This window comes from Oncorhynchus kisutch, unplaced genomic scaffold (genome assembly GCF_002021735.2).
Source record: "Oncorhynchus kisutch isolate 150728-3 unplaced genomic scaffold, Okis_V2 Okis03b-Okis08b_hom, whole genome shotgun sequence".
Classification (NCBI taxonomy): Eukaryota; Metazoa; Chordata; class Actinopteri; order Salmoniformes; family Salmonidae; genus Oncorhynchus; species Oncorhynchus kisutch.
Genome location: NW_022261980.1, coordinates 1,803,749 through 1,823,841, shown reverse-complemented (window position 1 = coordinate 1,823,841; position 20,093 = coordinate 1,803,749). Strand labels below are relative to the sequence as shown.

General features: G+C 44.0%; 1 protein-coding gene across 1 annotated transcript in view; it reads right to left on the bottom strand.

The window, feature by feature from the left end:
* Window positions 1–20,093, bottom strand: part of iqgap1 (IQ motif containing GTPase activating protein 1) — a 53,869-nt gene that overhangs the window by 29,003 nt on the left and 4,773 nt on the right. The window contains exons 3-11 of the mRNA XM_031812428.1: window positions 7,329–7,485; window positions 6,663–6,740; window positions 6,293–6,369; window positions 4,479–4,546; window positions 2,875–2,988; window positions 2,503–2,681; window positions 1,818–1,905; window positions 1,393–1,556; window positions 963–1,047 (exon numbers count right to left, since the gene is read on the bottom strand). Coding sequence (XP_031668288.1) covers window positions 963–1,047; window positions 1,393–1,556; window positions 1,818–1,905; window positions 2,503–2,681; window positions 2,875–2,988; window positions 4,479–4,546; window positions 6,293–6,369; window positions 6,663–6,740; window positions 7,329–7,485 — 1,010 coding nt within the window. The remainder of the gene's footprint in view (window positions 1–962; window positions 1,048–1,392; window positions 1,557–1,817; window positions 1,906–2,502; window positions 2,682–2,874; window positions 2,989–4,478; window positions 4,547–6,292; window positions 6,370–6,662; window positions 6,741–7,328; window positions 7,486–20,093) is intronic.

Here is a 20,093-nt window from a genome sequence, read left to right as displayed (position 1 = left end):
GACACGGTCTGATTTATTTAGAATTCAAGGCACACTTAACCAGCATGTCTACCACAGCATTCTGCAGCGATACGCCATCCCATCCATTTCATGCTTTGTGAGACTATCATTTGTTTTTCAACAGGACAATGACCCAACACACCTCCAGGCTTTGTAAGGGCTATTTGACCAAGAAGGAGAGCGACGGAGTGCTACATCAGATAACTGGGCCTCCAACCACCGGACCTCAACCCAATTGATGGTTTGGGATGAGTTGGACCGCAGATTGAAAGAAAAGCAGCCAACAAGTGCTCAGCATATGTGGGAACTCCTTCAAGACTGTTAGAAAAGCATTCTAGGTGAAGCTGGTTGAGAGAATACCAAGAGTGTGCAAAGCAGTAATCAAGGCAAAGGGTGGCTACTTTGAAGAATCTCAAATATTTGTTTAACACTTTTTTGGTGACTACATGATTCCATGTGTTTTTTCATAGTTTTGATGTCTTCACTATTATTCTACAATGCAGAAAATAGGAAAAAAATAAGGAAAAACCCTTGAATGAGTAGGTGTCTTTTGAATGGTACTCTGAGATAGATAGATATACAATGAGGTTGGAATAATACTGTGAATATTATGAATAATACTGTGAATATATAATACTGTGAATATAATACTGTGAATATTATGTTCCGAACCTCTTCGACAATAACAGCTAGATTTCAGTTTTCCCCTCCCCACTCAGACCACTCCCAGAGTGCACTCCCTTGCTTGAGAAATGACTCTTTGCTTAGAAGCTATTTTTGTTTATTTTCGACAATTCTAATAGAACAGCAAGGCACTTAATTTGTTACCCAACTAAGAAATGATTTTGGAGATAAAAGCGTCTGCATTGGACCTTTAAGGTTAGGATTGGGCGAGAGAAGCACATCCTAGATGTGTACCCAGGGTCCACCTCACCCCAGACCGAGCAGTCACCGCTGCTTACTTTTCTGGTAGCCTGCTGCAATCCCATTGGCTGCATCTACTCCAGTTTGCAACTCATCTTTAGTCAGCACCTCCCCTGGAGAATTCTGGGAAAGACAAAGAAAGAGGAACTACTCTAAACAGGGTTGCGTAATATTCAGTTTAATTTTCAACAGTGTGAAAAAGCTCACATCTAAGATATGGGGGAGGTGATCAACATCACATAGAAAAGCAACCAGGGTTGTGCTCATTAAGCACCAAAAAGGAAGAAAACGGACTGAAACAGGGAGTGACTACCTTGTCCAATAACAGACATTTTTCATTTTCTGTTTCAAAACATTGTCAATTGTCTGTTGCCCTAATGAACACAACCCCGCTGTAAGCAATGGTCTTCCAGATATCCCAACGTGGGATGAATCACAAATAACCTGGAATAATTCCACCTACTGTACCTGTTCTTTGTCCTCGCGGGCAGCCATCAGCTGTTTGAGGTACCAGCCCTTGTTCTGGGCCTGCAGGCGGTGTAGGCCCAAAGCCTGGGAGCGAAGTGCCTCATACAGCCGGTCTTCATCACCACTCAGCAGGGCCTGCTCGGCTGCACTCAGGGAACTGGTCACTGATGGGGGAGGAAAGTGTTAGAAAAACCTATTAGAACACTCTGGGATGAAGTTTCCTCTAGGTACAAATCTAGGATAAGGTTTTAAAACTGACCCCAGATCAGCTAGAAGCAAAACTCACTTCAGTGAATCAAAAAACAAACAACGCAGGGATGTTAAATCTGCGAGTCTGTTGACTACAAACTTAATAAACATTTAAAAACACGTCTGCATTCTCATGTGGATTCATCAACATACAGAATGAAGTGTGTGTTACTCACAGTTGACCTTGTTGACGTTGCCCTGGATCTCAGCCTGTGTGAGGAGCTCTTCATAGACATCTCTCTCTGCGTCAGAGTTCTCCCCCAGCTACAGTAGGAGGGACAGCGCAACAGGAGCAACATCAGGGTAGTGTTCAATAGGCATGAAACGGAACAAAACACTCAGAAACCGGGAGGTACCATCTGAACTTGCTCATCAAGATACATATATTTTAGTTCTGTTGCACATAGAAGCATGGATTTGTGACGTCAACATTGTACAACCAGTGATCCTGAAGTCTGCTCAAGGAAAAACAATGTATTGCAGGTTTTTGTCCAAGCTCAGCAGTGAAACAGCTGATTCAGCTAATCAGGGTGTTGACCATCAGATTATTATTTAAATAGCACTTAGAGGCCAAAACACTACTGTAGTCCAGCTCGCCAGGAGAAATATTGATGGTCACCGCTTTACAGGAACTATACAGCTGGAGAAAGCCAAATACACTTCTAATAAAAACACTACTACTACAGCAGCCAATATTGGGGTGGATTCCAATTCAATCCATTCAGACAGTCAACTGAATTACTGAAAACAATTGGAATTTGACTTTCGGTTTACTTTCTGAATTGATAGAATTTAAATGGAATCGACTCCCCAACCCTGCCACTCATTCTCTATCCCAGTATTTACAGCAAGCTCTCATACCCGTTTGCGTGAGTTGGCCACCTTCTCAGCCTTGGCACTGTGCAGCATGTCCTGGTAGTGCTGGGCAGAGCAGGTGTTCATCTGAAGCAGCATGGCGTTGGGGTTCTGCATGGCAGCCATGGTGCCCTCGGGAACCCCCTGGTCTATGGCCTCATTGATGGCTATCACTGCTGCATGCACTGGAGAGGAGTTCATTATCAGAAATGTGTGGAATATTTTCAGAAATGGATTTAAAAGGAAAGAGATGCTACGTAATATTATACTATCATTTTCAATTTGTTATAAAATGTTGAAATCAACCAAAGTCTTAGTCCTGCCACTCAACCAAACAGGCAGTTAGACCCGCCCCTCTGATATCTGATAGGTGCTTACACGCAGCCTCATCCACTGACAGCTCATTGGCCAGGATGCCACCAATCTTGCTGAAGGCAGGCATCTGGATTCCGTACTTCTCCAGTTCACTCTTCATGTTGTTAATCTCCTCCTCTGAGTGGTGGAAAGGAGGGGAAGTGAGGTATAAAGGAGGGGAGGGAGAAAGAGTTGGTTAGGCATTAGGTCTATCAACAGTTGTTTGGTGGGAGTACTGAAAGAGGGCAGGGGTTGTTCTGTAAACAATCATGGTACAAAAGGGGAGTGTATTTCTTGCACTTGGAGGGAAATGGTATTAGGCACTGGGTGTTCCCTGAGCTGTAGGCGTCTCTGCATAGCTTGGCTAAGACTGAGGCTGGACAGAGAGCATGGCTAAGACTTAGGCTAGAGACTGGAGAGAGAGGAACATGGCTAAGACTGAGGGTAGAGACTGGAGAGAGAGGAGCATGGCTAAGACTGAGGGTAGAGACAGGAGAGAGGAGCTAGAGCATGGACAGAGAGCATGGCTAAGACTGAGGCTGGACAGAGAGCATGGCTAAGACTTAGGCTAGAGACTGGAGAGAGAGGAGCATGGCTAAGACTGAGGGTAGAGACTGGAGAGAGGAGCTAGAGCATGGACAGAGAGCATGGCTAAGACTGAGGCTAGAGACTGGAGAGAGAGGAGCTAGAGTCTGGAGAGAGGAGCTAGAGAGAGGAGCATGGCTAAGACTGAGGGTAGAGGCTGGAGAGAGAGGAGCTAGAGCATGGACAGAGAGCATGGCTAAGACTGAGGCTAGAGACTGGAGAGAGGAGCTAGAGAGAGGAGCATGGCTAAGACTAAGGGTAGAGGCTGGAGAGAGAGGAGCTAGAGTCTAGAGAGAGAGGAGCATGGCTAAGACAGAGGGTAGAGGCTGGAGAGAGAGGAGCTAGAGAGAGGAGCATGGCTAAGACAGAGGGTAGAGGCTGGAGAGAGGAGCTAGAGGCTGGACAGATTTTTTTTAGTGCTGGGTTGGAACCACACCCTACACATACTGGACCACACTGGCTAAAGTACAGTACCCTTCAAACTGTAGATTAGACAGACTAGAGAGATTCAACTAATTATCTCTTGAGGAGTATGCGATTCGTAGAATCAGACTTTATAGTGCTAGGTTGGAGCCAAACGCTGTACTTAATGGACATAAGTACCCTTCATACTGTAAATAGTAGGCTAACTGTATATTAGACGCTAAACAGACAGGAGACAGTGATTGTTCCTGGCCTGAGAGTAATACACATACCCCCTGGTCAGGCGTTTGGCAGACAGATGGTGTTTCCTGTTGCTGCTCTATCACTAATGACTTTCACATTGTTGCTAGCTGCCTGGTAAAACCCCTTCCCTGTGGAACTGTAACTTAGGACTGGAGCCAACACTATGCCTGCTTTTCACTTAGAAGACACTTTATCTAAAGTCACTAATAGTACATGTATCCATGTTTAGTATGTGAGCAACTGAACCACATATCATGTTTAACATCATATGTTATGTTAGTCGTGTTAACTGTTTGACTTTAAAACAAAAAAAATAACAATGACAAACTGAATGAGTTGAGTGAAAGAAAATTGAACACTGTGGTATTGGGACTCACCTGTGAAGTCTACCTTGCCATACAGGTCCTGGATCTGAGGGGCTAGACCCAGCTTGAACAGGTACAAACTGTGTGGGGGGAAAGAGAGCGAGATAAACATGCTGTTGGAGCTGTGTTCTGGCATGTGTGCGGCACCAGGGGAGGGGGCCAGAAGGCATTGTAGTCAACAGCCATTCATCTAGTGTGGACTGGAGCTGGGGGTTACACACACACACACCTCCTACCCCCCTCTGCCACCCAGTCCTGTAGTGTTGACTTCCTGACTCTAAAAGGCCAAGGACCCTTCCCAAATGGCACCCTGTTCCCTAGATTGTGCACTACAAAGGAAATATGGTGCAATCTGGGACATGGATCAGTAGATGTACAGCCTCTGGACTGAACAGGCTCAGCATCCATTTTACATGCAGCTGGAATGTTCTATTAACAGATTTATTGTGTCCCAAATGGCACCCTATTCCCCATTTAGTACACTACTTCTGACCAGGGCCAATAGGGCGCTGGTGAAAAGTAGTGCACTTTATAGGGAACTGGGTGCCATTTGGGACGTGAACTGCCATCGCAAGGCTGAGGCGGTTGGAGTTTCTCCTTGGTGCCGAATACCTCACCAGTCCAAAATCGTACCATTCACCTCATAAACGTGGCAGGTTTCCAAAAACCTAGTTCTGAGAGTCAACATGCACAAATCCAGTCTACGTTTTCAACTTCACATACAGGCAGTATTGAGTAGGACAGAGCAAAGCAGAAAAAGTTGAACATTTTTCACCGAGATAAAATATTACGATAGACAATTTGTCTATTGTGACTTTTCTGTGAGAGTTCAGGTAGCACTGTGAGAGGCAGATCAGGGTTTAATATAATTTTAAACCTCTTAAGGATCTACAGGATCGGTGTCCCTATACCGGGACGGTTGTTGCTAAAGTGCGCTAATATGACTAGAATGACGTTATTAGTAACAGCAATATTTCCAGGACATAGATATGTCTTATACAGACAGAAAGCTTAAATGCATGTTAATCTAACTGCACTGTCTAATTTACAGTAGCTATTATAGTGAAAGAAATAGCATGATATGGTTTGAGAGCACAACAACAAACTGATTGTAACGGCTTTCTAGGTGTGGTGAAGGAGAGTCGGACCAAAACGCAGCGTGTAGATTGCGATCCATTTTTAATCAAACAAACGTAAACACGAAATAACACAAACACTACAAAACAATAAACGTAACGAAAACCGAAACAGCCTATACTTGTCAACTAACACAGCGACAGGAGCAAAGACACTAAGGACAATCACCCACCACAAACTCAAAGAATATGGCTGCCTAAATATGGTTCCCAATCAGAGACAACGATAAGCACCTGCCTCTGATTGAGAACCACTCCAGACAGCCATAGACTTTGCTAGATAACCCACTACACTACAATCCCAATACTAACACCAAAACAACACACCCCAATACAAAAACCCCATGCCACACCCTGGCCTGACCAAATACATAAAGATAAACACAAAATACTTTGACCAGGGCGTGACACTGATCACTTATCAACTGGTTTGATACATTCATCTCTGAAGGTAAATAACATGCACTCAGTAATCTTGCTCTGATTTGTCATCCTGAGGGTCCCAGAGATAAAATGGAACATAGTTTTGTTTGATAAAATACATTTTGATATTCAGATGTAGGAACTGGGTTCTACAGTTTGAACCACTGCCATCTCTGATTTGTGATGAAAGGTTTTCCTAGAGTATTCAGAAAATCTATACAAATTTAAATTCATTGTGTGTGTGTGTGTGTGTGTGTGTGTGTGTACCTGAGAGCATGTATGCAGTAGATGCAGCGCGGCATGTTCTTCCTATCATAGATGTCTGTAGTCTCGGGATAGAAGATCTGAGGACAGATGACATCTTCATTAGGCACGAAACATGCTAAAACACTAGGTAATTAATTACTTATTACCTGGACTTGTCCAATAAGAATGTGAATGTTTCAAAACATTCTTCTGTTTGTTCCTATTGAACGTGACCCAGGGCTGAGGGTTCAGTAGTCTGGGAGTGGGATCCAGGCAACCCCCGGCTTGTTACACAGGAGTGGTACGGGGAAAATACCCTTCCCTGATATTGAGAATACAGTGACTGCTATGTCTGTCTGTCTGGGTGTGTGTGTGTAAGCCCATCACTCACCTTCGGCAGGCCCTTCTCTGTCATGGCGTTTAGCCACTGGATGACATTGTCTGTATGTCTAAAATGAAGCCCAGTGGCCTGCAGGAATGAAACAAAACACAGTGAGTTACAATGTGACACAAACAAACAATTACAGTTATAGTAATATACACGATTCATTCCTTCCCCATTGAGTAAATCAAGCCTGACTCAGACAGTGAGTAACCTGGGGTCCTACTCAACTAAAACATTTCTAAGGTAAGACTGGAGATGGGGGATTTCTTGGGTGCATTCTTGCAGTGTAATAACAATGTGGTTATTTAACTTAAGTCAAACTGTGTTGATAGAATAGGACCATTGATGCATGTCTGTTCCTCGGGGCATTGATAGGTGCTCCGGGGTGAAGTTTTCCCTAGAAACAGATCTAGGATCAGCGTCACCTCCCCCAATCATAAACTTTACTATTATTGGTGAAAAATGCTAAACTGACCCCAGATCAGTGTCTAGGTGCAACTTGTCCCTACACCTTGGTGGATAGTCCGGTGTGAGTTTGGCAAAAGGTTGTTTGTCTCCCCTGGTAACTTAATTAATATAAGAACATCTTTGTCCCTTTAACCTGCACTTATCTGGTGTGTGTGTGTGTGTGTGTGTGTGTTACAGTCTGCAGTGCATCTCCTCGGTCCTCACCTTGTAGCGGGTCTGCTCGCGGTCGTAGATTTTCTTGATGGAAACGGTTTGTGGGGCGAAGAAGTTGCCCAGTTTGGCCAGGTACACCCCGTTCCTAAGCCCTTCCTCCAGCTCTGTGGTGGGCGGGAGCTCCTCGTCCAGACACGCCTCCATCCACCTGGAGGACAAAGAGCTTTTATTTAACCTTCATCCAGGTTCGTCTCATTAAGACCTGGTCCATCCAGGATGGCAGCAGAAGGGAACAATGTTTGGAACAGTCAAACTAACAACTTACTTTTTTTTATACGTAAAACACATTTATTAGAATTCCAGAACCATACAAGCGTCACAGATATGATTTTAATCATAAGTAGAACCACGTAAAGTCCTAATGACTATCATGTTTCAGTAACATGTAAGTCAACCAAACCTTTAAACTCCAAGGAAACAAGATGCTGGGTTTCAAGCTGGTCTGGAGATGATTCCAAGACCACAGAGCTGAGTAGCTAAAACACCTTTTTCCATGATCCATTCTGGATTTTAGTAACCGTTAAAAGTAAGAAGGAGTGAGACCGTAACTGGCATTTATTTTCTGACTTTGTCAAAGAAGAACAGAGAAATGCCATTTTTGGGAAAACTGCCACTTTGCTATACTATCTATGTTTAAGCCTGAGTCAATGAAGACCAGCCAACTTCACTATAGAGATCACAGCGGTGTGAAGACCAGCCAACATCACAGCAGTGTGAAGACCAGCCAACATCACTAGAGAGATCACAGCGGTGTGAAGACCAGCCAACATCACTAGAGAGAGCACAGCGGTGAGTCAGGTGCTTTCGGTTGGTAATAAACCTCAGAGCTGCATGATACACAGAATTGAGTGCCTTCAGAAACACACCAACAGTACACAGAAAATTAAGGATTCTAGTTTTACTACCTCATTTTCATTGTGCTCCTACATTTGTGTGCGCCTACATTTTAACTTAGGAGCAGACAGGCGCCTTGTAAAAAAAGGTCAGCTTAAAGCCCCGAAACATGCAGAACACACACACACACTAAACTCAGTGACATTCAACTGCTCACCCCTCCGGAGTTTGTAAATCTCTGAGAGGACTATTCTTCTCTCCTGTTGCCTCTAGTTACCACAGTGTAGCATTTCATTTCCTAGGAGCTGAAAGTATCAGTTCTGTTACTGTTAGAAAACTAACAGTGTGTTTAGTACACTACATTTGAACCAATACACAGTATATCATCAACTCATGTGTTCATATCACCATAGTTAAGATGCCACTTAGCAGTCAATTTCATCCAGTCACAGGGATTGCAGAAATGTATATTAATCTGTGTACTAACACTAATATGTAATCCCTGCAGGAATTGAACCCATGACATTGGCATTGCCAGGCTCATACCAACTGAACCTCAGAGTTACAGCAGCAAGAAAAACTGAACCCTTTGGAAATACCTGGATTTCTGGTCATACAATTTGATCTGATCTTCATCTAAGTCACAAACAGTCTGCTTAAACTAATAACATGGTTTCATGTCTTTATTGAACACACCATGTAAACATTCACAGTGCAGGGTGGGAAAAGTATGTGAACCCTTGGATTTAATAACTGGTTGACCCTCCTTTGGCAGTAATAACCTCAACCAAACGGTTTCTGTAGATCAGACCTGCACAACGGTCAGGAGAAATTGTGGACCATTCCTCTTTACAAAACGGTTTCAGTTCAGCAATATTCTTGGGATGTCTGGTGTGAACCGCTCGAGGTCATGACACAGCATTTTAATATCAGGTTGAGGTCTGACTGGGTCACTCCAGAAGGCGTATTTTCTTCTGTTGAAGCCATTCTGTTGATTTACTTCTGTCTTTTGGGTTGTTGTCCTGTTGCATCACCCAACTTCTGTTGAGCTTCAATTGGCAGACAGATAGCCTACATTCTGCATGCAGAATGTAGGCTTGATAAAATTGGGAATTCATTTTTCTGATGATAGCAAGCTGTCCAGGACCTGAGGCAGCCCCAAACCATGATGCTCCCTCCACCATACTTTACAGTTGGGATGAGATTTTGATGGTGTGCTGTGCCTTTTTTCTCACACAATAGTGTGTGTTCCTTCCAAACAACTCAACTGTAGTTTAATCAGTCCACTGAATATTTTGCCAGAAGTGCTGTGGAACATCCAGGTGCACTTTTGCAAACTTCAGACGTGCAGCAATGTTTTTTTGGGGGACAACAGTGGCTTCTTCCGTGGTGTCCTCCCATGAACACCCTTCTTGTTTAGTGTTTGACGTATAATAGACTCGTCAGAGATGTTAGCATGTTCCAGAGATTTCTGTAAATCTTAGGCTGACACTAGGATTCTTCTTAACCTCATTGATTATTCTGCGCTGTGCTCTTGCAGTCAACTTTGCAGGACGGCCACTCATAGGGAGAGTAGCAACAGTCTTGAACTCTCCATTTCTAGACAATTTGTCTTACTGTGGACTGATGGACATCATGGCTTTTAGAGATACCTTTGTAACCCTTTCCAGCTTTATGCAAGTTAACAATTCTTAATCTTACGTCTTCTGAGATCTCTTTCGTTCGAAGCATGGTTCACGTCAGGCAATGCTCCTTGTGAATAGCAAACTCACATTTTGTGAGTTTTTTTTAACAGGTCAAGGCAGCTCTAACCAACATCTCCAATCTCATTGATTAGACTCCAGGTTAGCTGACTCCTGACTCCAATTAGCTTTTGGAGAAAACATTAGCCTAGGGCGTTCACATAATTTAAACATTAAAAGGGTAGGTTGGAAAAAGTATGTATTCAATAGACAAGAAAAATACAATAATGTGTGTTAGTTTAAGCACAATGTATTGTTGTGACTTAGATGAAGAGCAGATCAAATTTGATGACCAATTTATGCAGAAAACCAGGTATTTCCAAAGGGTTCACATACTTTTGCTTCCCGGTGTAGATGTCAACTAGGGGAGCAGATTACATCCAGTCCAGTACGTAGTACAGCAGAGTACTCTCACCTCTAACAAACCACACCTAAACATTCTCAGCATTCCTCTTGGCATGTAAATCCCCTGATGTCAGACCTGAAGACACATTTTTACAGTGTGTATGTGTCGTGCTAAGCCACTGAGGAACCTGCAGTTCTGGGTACAGGGGACAGAAGAGATGAGAACGCCACTTTTAAACTATCAACAGCGTGTACGCGACGGTGCTCGGCCCCCGTTACAGCGTGTACGCGACGGTGCTCGGCCCCCGTTACAGCGTGTACGCGACGGTGCTCGGCCCCCGTTACAGCGTGTACGCGACGGTGCTCGGCCCCCGTTACAGCGTGTACGCGACGGTGCTCGGCCCCCGTTACAGCGTGTACGCGACGGTGCTCGGCCCCCGTTACAGAGTGTACGTGATCGTGCTAGTCCACTGAAGAACCAGAGGGCCTGGATACCAACCAGTAGTTCCATGCCTCCCAGTAGGTCACCATTCTAGTAACGTCCCAGTACCCATAGCAGTGTGCTCTCTGCTGTGAAAGCCCAGTCTATCCTTGGGTAGAAGCCATTTCACAGTTGGAAGACAACGTGAGTTTGTCAAAAATCAGCTTTGAAGGAAGGAAAACACTTTCTGTACGTCCCTTTTCAAAAAGGGGACCTCGCGCTCCCAGAAGTTTGGTTGGTACATAAAACAGGTGAATTCAGATCAGCAAAAAGGTGTGTGGTCAAAAAAATGTAGTATGAAGCTCCCTTAACTCTTCTATTATGGTTTGTATTGTTTTCACTGCATCAGAGTTACAGAACACAAACATTTCAGCCTTGTTCAGTGTGTAGGAACCCTTTACTAAAGAAAAAGGTACACTCCCACTTTTGGCACACATCCTGTATTAGGCGCGCACACACACACACGATTTGCAGTACACAGGCCAACAAACCCAAACCCTCCATCTGAAACAAGTCCTCCCTCCCAGTAAGTCATGACTCTGGGTCTCCCAACACAGGCCCAGTGTGGCCAGGCCACAGGTAACGGGGCTGTGGTGGGTAGAGGGGAACAAATACTCCTTTCACTGCTCCACAGTGAAAGGCTTCATAAAGGTGCCATACTAATGGGTATTTTATCAGAGGCACAGGGGCCAGACCAAAGCAAACACACACCTATGAATGGGACTGCAGAATGTCAATGACAATTGAATTCCGCACGCAGGAGAGATGCCAGAAGAAATGTCAAAGTTGTGAACATGACACACACAAGCAATTTTCCAGAGATAAAATGACAACGTGAAATATGGCAGTGTTGTCAGGAATGCAGAGAGATAACATTGGAGGCTAGCCTATTAGATACTAGAACTGTTTTATCTAGCATGTCTTCTCTCGGTCTTCAACAGGGTATGACTGCAACAGTGGAGGCTGGTGTCACTTTAAATCAGACTCATTGTAATGTCTGGAATAGATTCAATGGAACGGTATTAAACAAATTCATTCATTACAATGAAATGGTCTTTCAATGTCTTCTTCCACCAGCCTCCACTGTACCGAAAAACAGTCAGTGTTTCTCCACAATCTGTATGTCTTCCTGAGGAGACAGTTGTCAGGTAGCAGTCTCTTCCTATTGGATTGACCCCTGACCTCTGTGCTGTGGGAAGCTTCCTGATGTACACTACCAGGAAGTGTGAGAGCAGGGGGACTGGACTCTCCTGGACACTATGGCACCGCTAGCTGTTAGCCTAGCCAGTCCCCTTTAATACCGTTTTCACACCACAATACTAAAGCTGTGCCGAGCAAAGCTGCATTGTGCAGGCCTGGCTACGCATCCAACAAAGATGCTGGAACCTTGCTGGAAGAAAGTTACTAGTACCTCCCCCATTTGAATCAGGTGACAGGTACAGTCTGTAGCGCTAGCTGCTGTGGCCATGGAGAATCCCTAGAGCATACTCCCTCTAGCCTTCCTCTCTCCCAGGATTAAGTTGCCCCTAGACAGCTGATCCTGGGACAGTTTAGCATTTTCCCCACTAATGGTAATATTAGGATTGGGAGAATTGAATGATTCTAGAACTGTACGTAGGGGAAACTTTACCCCAGAGTGTTTCTCCCAGAGCAGCAGACCACAAACACACACATTCTGCCTCGCAGCCTGTTTCCAAACACAAGCAGGATGATAGCCACTATGAGCAGAGCAGGCCGCCGGTGCCATTCCAATACTTCAAAAGTGCATCCTTTCTTCCCTTCTTGCTTTAATTAATGTTTCCCTTTGATCCGATCAGGCTGCAGGCTCAGTTCCAACACTTCGAAGATCCATCCTTCCATCCGTATGATTTGATCAGGCTGTGGACTTAGAATTGTGCCACCCCTTGTCTCCCATCTTAATGAAATCACTGATCTGAATGACCAGTTCCTTTCTCCACAATGTCAAGTCTGTGTAGGCGTGGGTCTGTGTGTGTGGACAGGTATGTTTATAGAGGGCTGAGATGGGAGGAAAAGGCAAATCCATGGTGCTCCTTATCTAGTTAGAGAACAATGTTGTGGAGGTCTAGAAACATTTCTCTATTTACTCTCTCCTCTTCCTCCCAGCTGTCTTTTCTCTTTGTATTTTGATGGGAAACTGGAGGAGAATATTATTCAATTATGTGCAAATAATTTTACAGTGAGTAACCCAATCTCTTCCACTTGGATGGCCCCACACAGTGGGCCTTTATCACCAGGTTCCTGTAGTAATTACACAGTGATTCACCAGAGTGAATGCGAGAGAGAGAAAGCGAGATGGAGAGAGCGAGCGAGATGGAACGAGAGAGCAAAACGAAAGGGGGATACCTAGTCAGTTGTACAACAATGCATTCAACCTGAAATGTGTTTTCCGCATTTAACCCAACCCCTCTGAATCAGGGATGTGGAGGGCTCCCTTAATCAACGTCCATGTCTTCGGAGCCCGGGGAAGCGAGAGAGAGAGGGAGAGAGAGAGAGGGGGGAGAGAGAGAGGAAGCAAAATAGCCCATTACATGCCTTGCTGCAACACAGGAATCCTTCGGACCCGACTGACCTCCCCTCGTCACAAACTACCAGGAGCAACCGATCCTCTTCTCATCACCGGGGGGGGGTCATCTATTCATGAGTTTTCCAGCTGTTGGTTAGGATAGAGAGATGACACCTGACTGACTCATGGGGGCTAGTGACTGGGAAACACATTCAACACACGACACACATTCAAACGCTTACAACTTACACACACGCGCTCCAGATCAGAGCAGTTCAAAGAGACAAAGCATTTCCTCTGTTCAGTCAGTGTCTCGTCTGAAATCTCCCCTCCGCCCAACCTGCCTGACTCACGCCAGACTACCCATCAATGCCAAGAGGAATACTACACACACTTCTATGTCCTACGTGTGTCAGTGTGTGTGTGTCTTTTCAAAACAGGGGAGGAGACCAGACGAGGCAAAGCTTGGTGATCAAGCAAGAGGAAGGACAGACCAGTCACATCACGAAACCACATTTCTCCATCACACACTTTGCAGCAACATCTCTACCCCTATAGCTCTCACACACCTCCCTTCCTGGTCTTATCAACTGAGGTTTACCCCCTAACTGATATCTAAACCGGAAAAGTCACTTCTAGTGTTCTACGGACTGCTGTGCTGACCCCTCCCTCTCTCGTTTCTTTTCTCCTGCCCTCTGTCCCCTTCTCCCTCTCACCATCTCTCAGTTCCTCTCTCTCCCTCCATATCTCTCCCTTGGAGGCAGATAATGTAGGGCGGACACTGTCAGAACCTATCACCACAACAGTTAGGCTTTCCCTGTTGTTGCCAAGCAACCAGTGACACCCACAGGTGACCAACAGAGTCGGCTCTCCTTCAACAACAATTTAAGGGCCGTTCAAACAGGACAATATTACCAGGCCAAGTTTAAAGGCCATTCAAACAGGACAATATTACCAGGCCAAGTTTAAAGGCCATTCAAACAGGACAATATTACCAGGCCAAGTTTAAGGGCCATTCAAACAGGACAATATTACCAGGCCAAGTTTAAGGGCCATTCAAACAGGACAATATTACCAGGCCAAGTTTAAGGGCCATTCAAAAAGGACTACGTTGCAGCTTCTAATTTATGGGCCAATAGAAAATGATTGTTGTACCTTCAAATTTGACAATAAAAATGAAACTACGATGTGACCATTGTACATATAGCCACCACAAATATTAAACAGACTGCCTTTACTGAACAATAACTAAGGATTTATGACCATGATATATCACAACAGTCCCCTGAGGACATCATGGTATTTATTAGGATCCCCATTAACTGTTGCAAAAGCAGCAGCTACTCTTCCTGGGGTCCATACAGAACATGACATCATACAGAACATTAAATAGACCAGAGCAGCTCAAGGACAGAAGTACATTAAAAAAGGAACATGTGGACAACATATCAATGCACACAAACTATCTAGGTCAAATACAGGAGAGGTGTTGTGCCATGAGGTGTCACTGTTTAAAAAACAAACTATTTGAGCAATATGGAACGGAGTTCCATGCAACAATGACATACATACAACACTACGCTTTTTTTTCCGATTTGGGGGCTGTGAAAAGACCCTGGTGGCATGTCTGGTGGGATAAGTGTGTGTCATAGCGGTGTGTAAATTGACTATGCAAACAATGGGATTTTCAACACGTTTCTTATAAACAGAAGAAGCGATGCAGTCGGTCTCTCAACTCTTAGCCAAGAAAAACTGGCAGCATAGTATTTATATCAGCCCTCTGATTACAATGAAGAGCAAGACGTGCCGCTCTGTTCTGGGCCAGCTGCAGCTTAACTAGGTCTTTCCTTCAGCACTCGACCATATGACTGGACAATAATCAAGATAAAACTAGAGCCTGCAGGACTTTCTTCACCACCATTGAATATGTTTTGACCAGTTTATAATCTCAGGTAAATTACAATCTAAATGTACAATGTACTCTGGCCATGTACTCCTATAATCTCCACCCAACACAGAAGAGGACTGGCCATCCCTCAGAGCCTGGAACCTATCTAGGTTTCTTCCAGGTCACCGTGCTTCTACGTCACTTGTTGTTTGGGGTTTTAGGCTGGGTTTCTGTATAGCACTTTGTGCAGAAATGACTTCATAAATAATCAATACAATTTGTCATGATATCACAACAATCACCTGAGGAGATATGGCATCATTATGTTATCAAAACAGTTTGATTTCATCAAGGCCCTAGATACATTCTGTATCTCTGTTGTCTAGAACAACCCAGTGATTACATCATCCTCCATGCAGCTGCTATACTCCAGCCTGGAAAAGACTGAAACAGGAAATGACTTGAAAATGGCTTCAGTAAAGGGGAACTTGGGCTGACTGAGCAGCACTGGGTCCTGTTCATTTGGGATAGTTCTTAGAATATGTGGACAACTATAAATACCTAGGTGTCTGGCTAGAGTATAAACTCCAAAGTAATAAAAAGCTGATTCTAGATTTTTGCAACAAAGCCTCCTTCACTCATGCTGCCAAACATACCCTCGTAAAACTGACTATTCTGCCGATCCTTGACTTCGGCGATGTCATGTACAAAATTTCCTCCAATACTCTACTCAGCAAATTGGATGCAGTCTATCACAGTGCCATCTGTTGTCACCAAAGCCCCATGTACTACCCACCATTGCGGCCTGTATGATGGCTGGCCCTCGCTACATATTCGTCAACAAACCCACTGGCTCCAGGTCATCTATAAGTCTTTGCTAGGAAAAGCCTTCTCAGCTCACTGGTCACCATAGCAACACCCACCCGTAGCACACTCCAGCAGGTATATTTCACTGGTCATCCTCAAAGCCAACACCTCCTTTGGCTGCCTTTCCTTCCAGTTCTCTGCTGCCAATGACTGGAGCAAATTGCACACCATTTTTTTTCTCACAAAAATAGAAATAAAATTAAAAAATTTTAATCACTCAAGTTGGAGACATCTCCCTCACGAACCTCAAGCATCGGCTGTCAGAGCAGCTTACCGATCACTACAGCTGCACACAGCCATCTGTAAATAGCCCATCCAACCACCTACCTCATCCCCATATTTTTTATTTTTTTATTTTGTTTGCTGCTCTTTTGCACACCAGTATTTCTACATCTATCACTCCAGTGTTAATTCCTAAACTGTAATTACTTCACCATTATGGCCTATTTATTGCCTTACCTCATTTGCACACACTGTATACAGATTTATTGTGTTATTGACTGTACGTTTGTTTATTCCATGTGTAACTCTGTTGTTTTTGGTCGCACTGCTTTGCTTTATCTTGGCCAGGTCGAACAGTTGTAAATGAGAAGAAGTTGTTCAACTGGTCTACCTGGTTAAATTTAAAAATGTAAATAGTGCTGAGTGATTAGTTACTTTTGAGGTCGGTTTGGGTAAAACATTTTTTTTTACAAATTTACAAGATGGAATTCAAATTCTTGAGCCAACGTTGGTGAATTCGTGGTTTAAAAACTGAAAATGTACAGCAATTTCAGTGAATCCCTCAGCACTAATTAGGGAACATAAAAATTTGCGTTTCTTATTGGACAAGTCAAATAAGTCCCTTCCCTGTTTGAATGTTTACTTCTGTTTGGTGCCTAAATGAACAACCCTAATTTCAGAGTGTGTGAGAAAGTATTGGACATTAAGCACGGTAGACTTCCTTCATGGCAACAGCCAGAGACCTGGGTATTTACTGCATTCACTACCTGCATGCAACTATGTTGTGTATCTCTTGTTGATTGGTGGTTTAGTACAGCTAAGCAACTGTAGTTCATTAAAGTATTCTAATTTGTTTCTCACATGGAAGGATGAAACAAATACTGTACACAGAGAGAAGAGGGAGGTAAATGGGAGGGAGAGCGATCAAATATACTGTACACAGAGAGAAGAGGGAGGTAAATGGGAGGGAGGGAGAGCGATAAAATTACTGTACAACTAGAGAGAAGGCAGTGTAAAGAGATGGAGGGAGGCATCAAGGGAAGGAATGAGGGCAGATGAGCAGATTTCTTCTGTTGACGGCTGGGGCTCCATAACGCGTTGCAACAACTATACTGTCGAACTAAAGAAGAGGGAAGATTAGATGGAGGCTCTCAAGAAATACAGTAACTCAGTCAGAACGGTATGATTTAACACACACATTCACTCTGCACGTCTTCTCTTCGTCTACTGCCATGAAACATCCCTCCATTCACCAATACTTCTCCACAAAGCCTGCTGTGTTTGACAGAGCCAACTACAGTTACATACTGTAGTTACAGACCCTTTCACAGCAGACAGCGGATCTAAAATTCATCCGTTGGTTTACACCAACTCACTAAAACAAACAATTGAAAATATATTCATGAGAGCATAACATGCTGCTTAGTGGTTAGCTGTATGTTCATTACATGTAACCACTGGCAGATGAAAGCCAAATAGCAGTAGATAATACAATAGTGTGTATTGATGTTCTTGTAAATGCCTGCAAGATGGTACATTTAACCCTCTAAAATCCATATGGTATCAAAGACCTATGTACATTGGACTCCACTTGTGCATCTTTGTCAACAGCAGGAGGGCCGTATGCAACACACAGATGGGACCTTGCCTCAGAAGAGTTATGGGAAGACATGGTTGGCGGACCTGTGTGTGTGTGTGTCATGCTCTCACTCCGCTCTAAAAAAAAGACCCGTTTTGTGTACGAGCACCAACTCGTCACCACAGAGGGGAGCAAATACAATGAATAGCAGCGGCTTGAGAGAAATAAGGTGGTAAATAAAGTGTGGTTGTGGAGTGAGTTTATAATACACTAGTGAAGGGAGGAGGATTAACAGCACTACATAGTTCTGAGATGTACTAAGGAATGATCTCCCTCTCAGAATGATCTCTGGTTCATCGTTGGTCTGTGCTGCTAGGTCAAGTATATACAGGGTAGATCTCCCAGTAATCTCATGTACCAGCTATCCACATCTCTCCTTAACTGTTAAACGGAGGTAGGCCCCTGCTCAACTACTGCTGATACATGTAGAGGGTGGATGGGTAGGCTACACACACAAAATGGGGAAGGCAAACGGGTCCTTATCTTACACTTTCCCACATTCTAACAGGACACAAGTACACAATAAAACATCTGAAAGTGTTAGGCTGTCTGTTCACAGGCTTAAGATGACAGGGGGAAGTTCTTCAATTCAAGGTTAGGAGCTGGTTTACCAAGGTTGTGTTCATTAGGGCACAACAGAAACATTTTTAAACAGAAAACTAAAATGATCATTTCTTATTGGACAAGTCCATGTTGATCCCTCAATGTTCCAACACGTTTTCTTCCATTTGGTGCCTAGTGAACACGACCCAATCAAAAACCTGACAAGACCAAAACCTGGTGTTGTCTTCAGATTTCATCCACCCTCCAACTGCCACCTAATGTTGCATGTCCCCATACCAGGATGGGACAATCAGACACTAGTAATACTGAACACACTGAGCGGAAGCAGTAGGTGGAGCCTTAAACAACTGCACATTTCAATTAGCTTTGTTTTTGTTAAATGTAGTTTAGTTGTGGTATTGTTGCACGTGTACAGTTCAACTAAGTATCTATTTTTCATGTCTATACAGACTAACATAACTACCGATATGGTATTCTGGTCACAGGTTGCCTAGCGGTCAGAGCGTTGGTTACGAGCATTAGGACAGTAACCTAAAAGGTTGCTTGTTCGAATCCCAGAGCCAGCAAGGCTGTCCTGCCCTTGAACAAGGCAGTTAACCACCAACACCCACCCCCTGGGCGCCGATGACATGGACAGCGATTAAGGCATCCCGCCACACCTCTCTGATTCAGAGGGGTTGGGTTAAATGAGGAAGACATTACTGTTGAATGCATTCAGTTGTACAACTTATTAATGTTAAGCATCAGCCTTCTTTTCTTTATACCCAAGGGGAACCCAAGGGGAACCCTCTTACAGAGCATCTTCACCACTTTACCCTAGAAGCTGACTGCTAACTACTTTCTCCAGATGTAGTTTCAGATTGAATTGGAGGCAGAGAAAGCTCAGCCAGCCTCCGGTGTAAAGCAATAAATAACATGCAGGAAAGACCATTCCCACAGAGAGAGAAAGGGAGAGAACGAGACTAAAGAGAAAAGAAGGTTCACGTGGTTGTTGTGTCACAAAGAGAAGAACAAACAGTAGTACTGTACACCTGAATCAAAGTCCTGAACAACTCTTCAAAAAACCTGCAACCTTACTTCAGCAACTGTAGGCCTATTTCTCACACAGTATGTCTACAGCTATTGGTCATTTGTCATTGGCCACCTAGGAAATTCCTCAAATAGTCAGTGAGAGATGAGCAATATTCAAATATCTCCTCTGATAACATCATAATCTACAGGCAGAAGTGACAGCTATAGAACTAAACACTGCAATGCATGGAAATGACTGGTACAGATAACACAAAGGTCTTTTTTGCATATATGAGAGAGAGAGAGACAGGGAGAGTAATTACTCACATGTCCACATACACAGTGTGTTCATATCTGTGTGAGAAGCATTCCCATCATACCACACATCACCTTCATGAGCATAAGCATTCCTTGCCTCCAGGCTGTGTTCACAAGCTAATAGTTCACCTGTCTGCCGCTTTCCTTCACCTGACACTCACTTTCTCGCTCTCTCTCTAGGAGTGTCCCAAATGGCACCATATTCCCTACATTAGTGCACTACATAGTGCCCTACTTTTGACCAGAGCCCTATGGGCTGGGTTGCCATTTGGAACACAATGGTCTCCCCAGCCTGACACTGTACAACAACAAGCACCTACC